The 12,332-nt window shown below is 32.2% G+C and overlaps 1 protein-coding gene across 1 annotated transcript; it reads right to left on the bottom strand.

Moving 5' to 3' along the window:
• Nucleotides 1-11,509: 11,509 nt before the first annotated feature.
• Nucleotides 11,510-11,994, bottom strand: LOC113748801. Its single transcript, XM_027292363.1, has 2 exons — nt 11,913-11,994; nt 11,510-11,840 (listed from the first exon to the last, which is right to left on the bottom strand). Exons 1-2 carry the CDS (start codon nt 11,985-11,987, stop codon nt 11,511-11,513), a joined length of 405 nt encoding a protein of 134 aa, XP_027148164.1. The 5' UTR covers nt 11,988-11,994; the 3' UTR covers nt 11,510.
• Between the last annotated feature and the right edge of the window lie 338 nt (nt 11,995-12,332).

The following is a 12,332-nucleotide window of genomic DNA, read 5'->3' on the forward strand; positions in this document are numbered from 1 at the left end:
CCCAAACTATTTTTATTAAAATAAGTGGGGGACTGTTGGATATTTTAATAAAAATATCATTATTATTTTGAATTCATTGACATGCTTATTTTGAATTCAAATGCAATAAGTTACAAATTTTGAAATGAATTTTCAATTACAAGATCACCATTAAAAAGGGTAACTTATGAGATTTATGTCTTGTATTTGTAACCTATGTAATGATTAGGTTTTAAGAATTTATTTATTGAATTTTGACTATTATACAATGACCTAGACCTTTTCAAATTTTGTAACTGAAAAATATGACACATTTATTCCATTTAATGGTGGTATTCTAATACTCCTAAAAATTTAGCCTATAAATAGAGGTCACTATCAACCAAGTTTGACACACTTTTCTTGCTATCTCAAAAAAAAACTATCTTCCTCTCATTTCTATTGGGCATTAGTTAGGTGTTGAGAAAAGCTTTAGCTTCTCTAAATTGTGTAGATTTAGTAGAAGCAACAGCATAGGCTAGGCTGTTGTATCCCAGAGACAACGTGCCATCAACCTTCTACACCGGGCATAATCCCGAGAGGGGTGCGAATCGTCTTAAAAGAGCGACCTAGTCCGCGCCTCATCTAGCCAAAATTACTTTATTTCTCTTTCTTTGACTTTTTTTTTGCAGGTTGATCGTGCATATCAAGTTCTAAAGGAACAACAAAGTCTCTGTCAAAGAGCTGGATACAATAATTGTTTTTATTGAGTAGGGTGAAGAGCACGACATTTCCTTCATGTAAGAAATATTTGTGTGCAAATGTTGGCCAACCTTCTGCTATCTGCATCCCTTCTAGCTGAAAGATCTATCAAGTTTTAGTATGATAGCAATTGATGATTCCTGCTTCATTTGTTTGTATATATATTGGTATATCACCGAGGACGATCTGAGATAGAAAGCAGGGAAAAAAAATGATCGAATAATCATATATTTGTATTTAATGATCGAAATTGAGAAATCATATATTTGTATTTATTGATCAAATAATCATTTTTCAATTCAATGAATATTGGATCGATTCATTTCTAAATAAATGTCGCTGGAAGGAATAATACTTGCATTAATTTTTCAAAATTAATAAGATTCCAAAATTTAAAGATAACACAATTTCGAACAGTCCGTTAGTTCATTGATACGGAAAATTAATAATGCTTGATTCAATAGCATACACGAATAAATATTTATTTAATGATTAAGTAATTTATTTATTCATTAAACAACTCTTACTGTAAATCAACCAATAGCACATCAACTCATGCGTAAGGGAAATATAAATTATGATTAGCTGACCCGAATAATACTCATTATCTGTTAATATGAAGTGGCATAATCAATTTATATGTGTTAGATACACATAGAATTTGTATTGTTTTGTATATATTAGATGCCCACAGATTTTTTTATCGATTCGTATATTTTTTCGAAAATCAATATCTTTGTTAATATATACATTTTGGAGAAAGTTAATAAATATAAAAGAGCAGAGAAAATTATATTTTGAAGAAAGCCATGTTAATACAAAGTTAGGAAATCATATTTTTGTGGAAATTATATTTTGAAGGAAGTTAATAAATAAGCGAATAAATATAAAAAAGCAGGGAAAATTAGAAACATAAAAATGGGTCCTTTTTTAAGCCATAAAAACGCACACAAAGGAAACGGCAGAAGATAGCAATTACAGGAGTACAAGATAGAAGAAACATTTTTGAATGATAAGAACGCACACAAACAAAACGGGTGAAGATAACAATTGCGGCAGTAGAAGATATAGAAGAAACAAAAGGACAAAATCGATCGCAAAATTACAAAGGAACCAAGAGAAAAGGGCACAATCGGAACAAGGCAACAAAAACAGAAATGAGGAAAAGCGCAACAGCAGCCAAAGCAGCTGCTTGGAACCTGGCAAAAGACACAAAAGCCCAAAATCAGCCACACAATTGCATCGAAACCAAGACAATTAATTGTAGCTGGAGCCTCGCGGCTTTATATAGTTTAAGATAAGACTAGGCATTGTGCCCCCGCGAGTTTCGCGGGGTGCCCATTATTGATTGTTTAAGGATAATGTAAGATTTATTTAATAATTAATGTTTAGAGTGTTTTATATGATAGTAGAGTTGGAATAATAAATAGAGGAACAATATATTGGATTAATATATTTATAAATAGATATAGTAATATTGTTGTGATTTGTATTTAATTTTTTAAGAGTAACAGGATGTAAATATTATTTAAATTAATGGAATGTAAATCATTTTTTAATAGTTGAGATAAATTAATAATTCGAAATAATTTCGATATGTTTATTTTTATATTGTTAAATATAATTGGAAGTAGAATAAAGAAAATTTAGGGAATAGATAATTGTTATGTGCAAGAAGTTATAGTGGACACGTTTAATTATGATTGTTGGATAAAGTCTCTGCTGAAGAGCTGCAGATGATAATTGTTTTCATTGAGTAGAGTGAACAGGATGACACTTCCTTCATGTAAGAAGTGTTTTTGTGCGAATATTGGCCAACCTTCTGTTATTTCTATTCCTTCTAGCTGAAAGATCCATCGAGTTTTAGCATGATAGCAATTGATAACTCCTATGTTGTTTGTTTGTATATGCGAGGGTATATCACCAATGAGTACCTGAGATAGAAAATAGGGAAAAAACGTAGTTGTATTATGAAATGAGAGTAGCAATGTAGTGCATGAATTATATTGATTGGAATGTAATTTGTATGAAACTCACCAAAGATTCAAGATCGTGTGTTAGATAGTGGAAGAGTTTAGTATTGAAAAGTTAAAAGAAAAGAAATATAGTGAAGAATATAAATTCATAAATAAAATATATACAAATTAATGATTTTTAACAATTTGAAATTATAAATTTAGAATCATATATTTGTATTTATTGATCGAATAATTGTTTTTTGAATCAATAAATATTGGATTGATTTAATTTTAAGTTTATATATATTAGATACATGTCAAGTACATATGATTTTCATTCATTTGTATTAATATGAAATAGTATAATCAATTTATATATATTGACTGCATACACATAGAATTTGTATTCATTTGCATATATTAGATGCACGTAGGATTTTTAGTGATTTGCATATTTTTTCATATTTAATATTTTTGCTAATATATACATTTTGGAGAAAATTAATTAAATTTATATATATTAGATACATGTTAAGTACATATGATTTTCATTGATTTGTATTAATACGAAACAGTATAATTAATTTATATATACTGATTGGATACACATAGAATTTTTATTCATCTGCATATATTAGATGTACGTAGGATTTTTAGGAATTTGCATATTTTTTTCATATTTAATAGTTTTTCTAATATATATATTTTGGAGAAAATTAATAAATAAGTGAATAAATATAAAAAGAAGGCTATTTTATGTATTAGATGTGCATAGCATTTTTAGTGATTTGCGTATTTTTTTAACTGTTAATATTTTTGTCAATATACACACTTTCAACAAAATTAATAAATAAGCGTGTTAATAAATAAGCGGATAAATACAAAGAAGGAAGGAAAATTATAAATATACAAATAGTCTCAAAATTATAATTATTTGATATAAATAACACTTATTATACATTAATACAAGGTACTATTATTAATTTATATATATTAGATATGCGTTAAACACATATAATTTTCATTGATATGCATTAATACAAAACAGCATAATCGATTTATATATATTGATTAGATACATATAGAATTTTTATTCGTTAGTATGTATTAGATATACATAGGATTTTTAGTGACCTGTGTAATTTTTTGATAGTTAATATTTTTTTCAATACACACACTTTTGACAAAGTTAATAAATAAGTGCATTAATAAATAAGCAGGTAAATATAAAGAAGGATGAAAAATTATAAACATAGAAATAGTGTCAAAATTATAATTATTTCACATAAATAACACTTATTATATGTTAATACAAAGTACTATTATTAATTTATATATATTAGATGCATGCTAAACATATATGATTTTCATTAATCTACATTAATACAAAACACCATAATCGATTTATATATATTGATATATATTGATTAATATGTTTGTGTATATAGCAACCTGCATGTTTTTTTGATATTTAATATGTTTGTTAATATACACATTTTAGAGATGCACATAGGATTTTTAGCGATTTGCATAATTTTTTCATATTTAATATTTTTGCTAATATATACATTTTGGAGAAAATTAATAAAATTTATATACATTAGATACATATTAAGTACATACAATTTTCATTGATTTGTATTAATACGAAATAGTATAATTGATTTATATATACTGATTGGATACACCTAGAATTTTTATTCATTTGCATATATTAGGTGTACGTAGGAATTTTAGGAATTTGCATTTTTTTCATATTTAATATTTTGCTAATATATATATTTTGGGGAAAATTAATAAATAAGCGAATAAACATAAAATGAAGGCTATTTTATGTATTAGACATGTATACCATTTTTAGTGATTTGCATATTTTTTTAATAGTTAATATTTTTGTCAATATACACACTTTCGACAAAATTAATAAATAAGCGGATAAATATAAAGAAGGAGAGAATATTATAAATATAGAAATAGTGTCGAAATTATAATTATTTCACATAAATAACACTTATTTTATGTTAATACAAAGTAGTATTATTAATTTATATATATTAGACGCATGCTAAACATATATGATTTTCATTGATCTGCATTAATACAAAACACCATAATCGATTTATATATATTGATATATATTGATTAATATGTTTGTGTATATAGCAACGTGCATGTTTTTTGATATTTAATATGTTTGTTAATATACACATTTTAGAGATGCACGTAGGATTTTTAGCGATTTGCATATTTTTTTCATATTTAATATTTTTGCTAATATATACATTTTGGAGAAAATTAATTAAATTTATATACATTAGATACATATTAAGTACATACGATTTTCATTGGTTTGTATTAATACGAAACAGTATAATTGATTTATATATACTGATTGGATACACCTAGAATTTTTATTCATTTGCATATATTAGATGTACGTAGGATTTTTAGGAATTTGCATTTTTTTTCATATTTAATATTTTTGCTAATATATATATTTTGGGGAAAATTAATAAATAAGCGAATAAGCATAAAAAGAAGGCTATTTTATGTATTAGACGTGCATAGCATTTTTAGTGATTTACGTATTTTTTTAATAGTTAATATTTTTGTCAATACACACACTTTCGACAAAATTAATAAATAAGCGGATAAATATAAAGAAGGAGAGAAAATTATAAATATACAAATAGTCTCAAAATTATAATTATTTGATATAAATAACACTTATTATATGTTAATACAAGGTAGTATTATTAATATATATATTAGATATAGGTTAAGCACATATAATTTTCATTGATCTGCATTAATACAAAACAACATAATCGATTTATATATATTAATTAGATACATATAGAATTTTTATTCGTTAGTATGTATTAGATATACATAGGATTTTTAGTAACCTGCATAATTTTTTGATATTTAATATTTTTTTTCAATACACACACTTTTGACAAAGTTAATAAATAAGTAAGTTAATAAATAAGCGGATAAATATAAAGAAGGATGGAAAATTATAAACATAGAAATAGTGTGGAAATTATAATTATTTCACATAAATAACACTTATTATATGTTAATACAAAGTAGTATTATTAATTTATATATATTAGATGCATGCTAAACATATATGATTTTCATTGATCTGCATTAATACAAAACACCATAATCGATTTATATATATGGATATATATTCAATGAGTATTAGATCGATTGATTTGTAAGTAAATGTTCTTGGAAAAGATAATACTTGCATTAATCTTTTGGCAATTAATAAGATTATAAAATTTAAAGATAACACAATTTTGGAGAGCCGGTTTTGTCATTGATATCAAGAATTAATAATGTTTCATTGAATAGCATATATGAATAAATACTTATTTGATGATGAAGTAATTTATTTATCGATTAATCAATATCTTAGTAAAAGCCAACAAATAAATAATGTAATACATAAAAGTTATACTGTTGTGTATATATTAGGTGGATATAGAATTTTTATTGATTTGCATAATTTTTTGAAAATTAATATCTTTCTTAGTATATAAAAGAGCAAAAGAAATTATATTTTGAAAAAGGAAAGATTAATACAAAGTTAAAGAAAGAAATTATATATGTTGAAGGAAGTTAATTAATAAAATTCATAAATTAGTATCTGTAATTTTTGTGAATAGAGCCCGACAAAGATTGGAGCAACGAACGATGCACAGGAAACAAAACGATCAGATAACAGTTGGAGCGGCAAATTTTTGTCAATAGTGCCAGATAACAATTGCAGGAACGAAAGATGAACAGCAAACAAAAGCCTCGGATAACAATTGAACCAACAAAGGATGGGCAGCAAACAAAAGGACAAAATTGAACACAAAATTACAAAGAAACCAAGAGAAGGGCAGAATTGGAAGAAGAAAACAAAAGCAGAAATGAGCAAAAAGGCAGCAGCAGCCAAAACAGCTGTAGGGGAGCTGCGAAAGGACCAAAAAGGACAAAATGAGCCGCGAAACCACAGCAAAACCGGCAAAATCAACTATTCATCAGGCTTCGCGGCTTTAAGTAGTTTAGATAAGATAAGATAAGATATATATATTGAGCAAATTATCCCAGTGGCCACTAAACTTTTACCATCGTCGAGTTTTGGTCACTCAACTATTAAAAGGCTGGTTTTGACCATCAAACTGTATAAAAGGTAGACTCGAGCCCATTCTGTTAGATTTAGTCGTTAACTTCGCAGAGGTGTCTGTCCGCGCGATTTTCAATACAAAAGGTAGGGTCAATTTAGGAAGTCGAAAATATCACTTGCACCTCTTCTTCCTCTCCCATGCATCTGTTCTTTTTCTTCCTTGCCTAAACCCAAACATCAAACAATTGACAATTAAAGAAAAACGCAACAACGAAGAATTTTGGGGGATTGAGCGACAACAGAACGGGTTGACAAACAAGATCTTCATTTCGTGGAACGATGGAGTGGCCCAAGTGGGTGATTAGACCAAGGGGCCAGCATTTTGATCCATCTGATGCATACGGTAAAGTTTTAAAATCCCTAAGTTTGTTTAGTTATCCACATCCCAGAATAGATTGTGTGTTTCATGTATGTATGGGCTACATTTTATCGTTGTTTTGGCTTTTTGCAATAAAGCATAGAGATTTCATAGTACACTGATTAAAGTATTCTTAATGCTGGAAAAAGGGGTTAATAAATAATTCATTCATTGAATTTGGGTTTACTAGTTTTGACTAAAATTTTAATTTTTTTAACTAATCGCATGTCATGCAGTGCCAGGTTCTTCTCTGTTCACCATACGAATGTATCATGGGGGTAAATTCAATTGGCAAAATTACAGATACATTGATGGGCATGTAGATTATGTTGATTTATGTGATGCGGAAACAATGTCTGTGCATGAAATAAACTACATGGTGGATAAATTAGGGCATTATGGATGTATGGTGTATTACTATGTTGAGCCTGGAAAAGATTTTCGAAATGGGTTGAAGGAATTATCTACTGATAAAGCCATTATCAGTTTTTGCAATTGGGCTTATAAGCATAAAATCATGGAGGTGTACTGTGACCACCAGTCAAAGAATGAAATCAAGATGATGGCCACAAAGTCCCTTCCTTCTGATCTACAACTGAGTAAAAAAGCCGCAGTCACCATCGAGGAACTTGACGAAAATGGAAATGTTATTAGGGAACCTGGATTTGAACTAGTGCCATTTACAAGATCAATTGGCAAGATAGATGTTGGGAACTCTTCTAAAGAGAATGCCTTGAATAATGGGGATGATGGGGATGCAAATGATAGAGGAAATATAGATGGCCAAGTGGAGACTGATACTGATTCGGATGGAGACTGTGATCGCTTTAGTGCTGATAGGGATTTCTGTAGGGATGAAGAAATGTTAGAAGAATTGATTGTTGAGGGGCTAAAATCTGGTGTGGATTCTTCAAATACAGAGCAACCTAGATCTTCACAGCATCCCAATTCTAATGATGATTGTAATAATGCTGCACAACAGCAAGAATCAGTTGTAGATGAGCTAGGCAGACAACAACAAACAGTTGGGATGGATCCATGGTCACAACAATCAGGACTTGAAACTGAATTTGAACATCAGCAACAGCCTGAGACAAATGAAGAACAACCCACGGATGTGGGAACTGGAAACCAACAGTCGCGGAGGAAGAAGCAAGTTAGAAGGAGAAGAAACAACAATAGAGCATCAGGAGAAGAGGCAGCTCCTCATTTAGATGATGTCCATGCATTAGATAAAGACACAGTGGTGACTGAGTTGCATAGTGATGCTGGCTCCTCAGATGAAGAGAATGATGATGACTGGAGGAATAGGTATGTTGATTTCAATCCGGAGAGAGATCTAAAAGACCCTAATTTTGAGTTTCACATAGGAATGAAGTTTGAGTCAGCTGAACAGCTAAGATTAGCTGTTAGAACATATTCCATCATGAAAGGAAAACCAGTAAAGCCATACACAAATGAAAAAAAAAGGTTTAGAGCAAAATGCAAACCTCCTTGCCAATGGTTTGTTTATGCTTCAGTTGAGAAGGAACTTGGAATAGCTGATTTGGTTGTCAAGAGCATGAATAATGAGCACACAAACTGCAGTCATGTATGGAAGAACAAGAATATTTCTGCTAAGTGGCTTGCAAACAAGTACATGGAGAGATTTAGATGTAATGTTGAAATGCCTCCAAGATTATTAAGACAAATAGTTGATGAGGACTTCAAAGCTGAAATTTCAAAATGGGTGGCATACAATGCAAGGGCAATTGCTAAAAAGGAGATTCAAGGGAATGCAGAGCAGCAATATAAGGACATATGGAGATATTGTGCAGAAATTAAGAGGACACACCCAAATACCACAATGGAAGTTATGTTTACTCCCTTCAGACAACCTGGATGCAACCCAAAATTCATGAGACTTTATTGCTGTTTGGGACCATTAAAACAAGGCTTTCTTGACGGTTGTAGGCCCATTATTGGGGTTGATGGATGCCACATAAAGGCTGAATATCGGGGACAGCTGTTGACTGCTATTGGAGTAGATCCCAACAATGGATGGTGGCCCATTGCTTGGGCAGTGGTTGAGAGGGAAGCAACTGAACAGTGGAAATGGTTTTTTGAGCTGCTGAAGAATGACTTGCAGATTGAAAATGGGTACAGCTACACCTTTGTTTCTGACCAGCAGAAGGTATTAACTCCTTCCCTTTGTATATGCACAGTACACAAATCTGTTTCAATTTACTAATGCCTTTTGTTTGTAATAATTTATAGGGTCTTGACCGAGCATTATCTGAGGTACTACCAAACAGTGAGCACAGATACTGTGTGCATCACCTGTATAACAACTTCAAGAAGAAACATCGTGGACTTGCCCTGAAGACAAAACTGTGGAACATTGCAGCAAGTACTACTGAGGGACTATTCAAGAAAGCATCAGCAGATCTGGAAAATTTTGACAAGGAAGCATATGAATGGGTGAAGAAAGCACCACATCCCAGTCATTGGTGTAAGACTTTTTTTTCAGAACATACTCGATGCGATATGTTGGTTAATAATTTGTGTGAAAGTTTTAATGGTCATATACTTGAAGCTAGGCAGCAGCCAATTATCACAATGTTAGAGTCCATTAGGATATTTCTGATGGAGAGGATACAGAGAAGGACAACTGCAATGGAGAAGTTTGAATTGTCCATTGGCCCACTAATTAAAAAAATAATTGATGATAGGGTGATAGAATCAAGACAATGGAGGACCATTTGGAATGCTGTGGATGGATACCAGGTTAGGGGACCAAGGGGGGCCCAGTTTGCTGTTTATTTAAAGAAAAAATCCTGCACATGCAAACTGTGGGATCTATCAGGTATTCCTTGCTGTCATGCTATTGCAGCAATTCACAGAAATAATGGCGACCCCTATAAAGAGGTGTATGACTGCTACAACAGAGATCTGTTTCTAAAAATTTACAAAAATGTTTTGTATCCTATCAATGGACAAGTAATGTGGCCTGAAGCTGATGGGGTGGATCTTGATCCACCAGAAAGGATAGTGCAACCTGGCAGACCTAAGAAGGCCAGGAGAAGAGATCCTACTGAAACTCAAAAGACTGGAAACAGGTTGCGGAGAAGAATAGTCATCCATTGCAGAAAATGTGGTGTTGCCGGCCATAATGCAGCTGGTTGCAAGGTGCAGCAACAAGACAATCAACAACAGCAGAATCAGGATAGCGAGGAGCAGCAGCAGCACCAACAGCAGCAACGTGGTTCTAAGAACATGCAACAGCAACAACAGAACCAACACCAGCACCAGAGTCAGCATGAACAGACCCAACACCAGCACCAGAGTCAGCATGAACAGACCCAACACCAGCAGCAGAGGCAACATCAGACCCAACACCAGCACCAGAGGCAACATCAGACCCAACACCAGCACCAGAGGCAGCAGCAGACCCAACACCAGCACCAGCACCAGCAACACCAGCAGCAGGATCAATATCAACAGCAGCAAAATCAGCAACACCAGCAACAGAATCAACATCAGCAACAGCAACAGCAGCAGGATCAGCAACAACAGCAGCAGCAGGATCAAGAGTATCAGCAGAACCAACAAGAACAGCAATCACAATCTGCTGTTGAGGAAAGTGAACATGCACAGCATCGACAGCAGGAAGAAGTTGTACAAAACCAACAACAGTCTCAGAGCCAAGGGGCTCATCAACAAAGGAAAGCAGGAAAACGAAAGTTAACAGATTCAGAAAAGGGGCAGATCAATGCCAATTATGCATATTTAGGTAAAGAACCTCCTTTCACTGTTGGAAATTGGAGAGGAAAATGGAGTAGAGCTGGTACTAGAAGAGGAGGAACTTCAGCAACAACTACCAGAGGACAACCAAGAGTCAAAAGAGGATCAAATTGAAGAGGAAGTAAAGCTATAGCTAGATTGGGACATAATGCAACTACATTTTGTCTTTTTGTATGAAGTTTGTTTTGGATTTGATATGCTGACCTATTACGAACATGGTCCATATGTACAAACAATTTATTTTGTCCAATCTACACAGATTGTTCTATGTTAATGCAGCACTTTTGTTTAGTTCTTATGTCTCTGTCATTTATTGATGAAATTAGTAGAACTGAAATGTGTTGTTTCAAACCTTTTTTGACACCAAATAATAACTATTTATTCATGTGAACAATACAACTTTTATACATCAAAATGTTTATACAGAGGGGTACAAAAGGGGCTTTATAAAGCCATTTGCCCTTTCCCTTTCAATATGCTACCATTACAACAGAGTAGCTATTCTTCAAGGATTTTCAACGATGCCACAAATTTGTAGCATGCCACCAGAATTATCTATTCTCATAACTAACATTGCTAAGACAACTATTAGCCAAGGCAACACTGCGCATCGAATGAGTCGCTTATTGGCTGATTTGTACTTGGCAATTTCAGTTTGAAGTGGCTTCATTTTACCCTCCAATTTCACAGCTTTTGCTTCCCACTTTCTTGCAGCTTTTTCAAATTCAACCATTTTTTCCTCCATTCCATTGATCTTTCTGAGTAGACCCGGTATAATCATTGTAGATCGAGCGCACATTTCATCATCTATCCAACCCCAATAGCCACAGCCATCCTTAAAAAAAAAACAAATTCATTATATTTCTTACACAATAATAAATTAAGTATCTAAAAAAATGTTACAAACCTCCCCCAATGCGCATTTGGCAAATCTTCTTCCCGGATTTTGTGCAGTCCATGAAGTTATCATTACTGTCTTCATCCCACAAACACAAGTAGGCAAAATGGGTGTCAACGATGTAGGTGGCATGGATCTTGCTGGCCCGACTCTTGGTGGCGTTGATCTTGGTCCTGCTTCCTCTAATCCAAGTTGGGCTTCTTCCATTTCCTTCTCTTGTAGTTTCTCTCGGGTAAGTAATCTTTATTAGTTTTATACAAGAAGAACAAGAAGATCTATTTTCGACTTCCTAAATTGACCCTACCTTTTGTATTGGAAATCGCGCAAACGGACACCTCTGCAAAGTTAACGACTAAATCTAACAGAATGGGCTCGAGTCTACCTTTTATACAGTTTGATGGTCAAAATCAGCCTTTTAATAGTTGAGTG

The sequence above is a fragment of the Coffea eugenioides genome, chromosome 10 (assembly GCF_003713205.1).
Source record: "Coffea eugenioides isolate CCC68of chromosome 10, Ceug_1.0, whole genome shotgun sequence".
Classification (NCBI taxonomy): domain Eukaryota; kingdom Viridiplantae; phylum Streptophyta; class Magnoliopsida; order Gentianales; family Rubiaceae; genus Coffea; species Coffea eugenioides.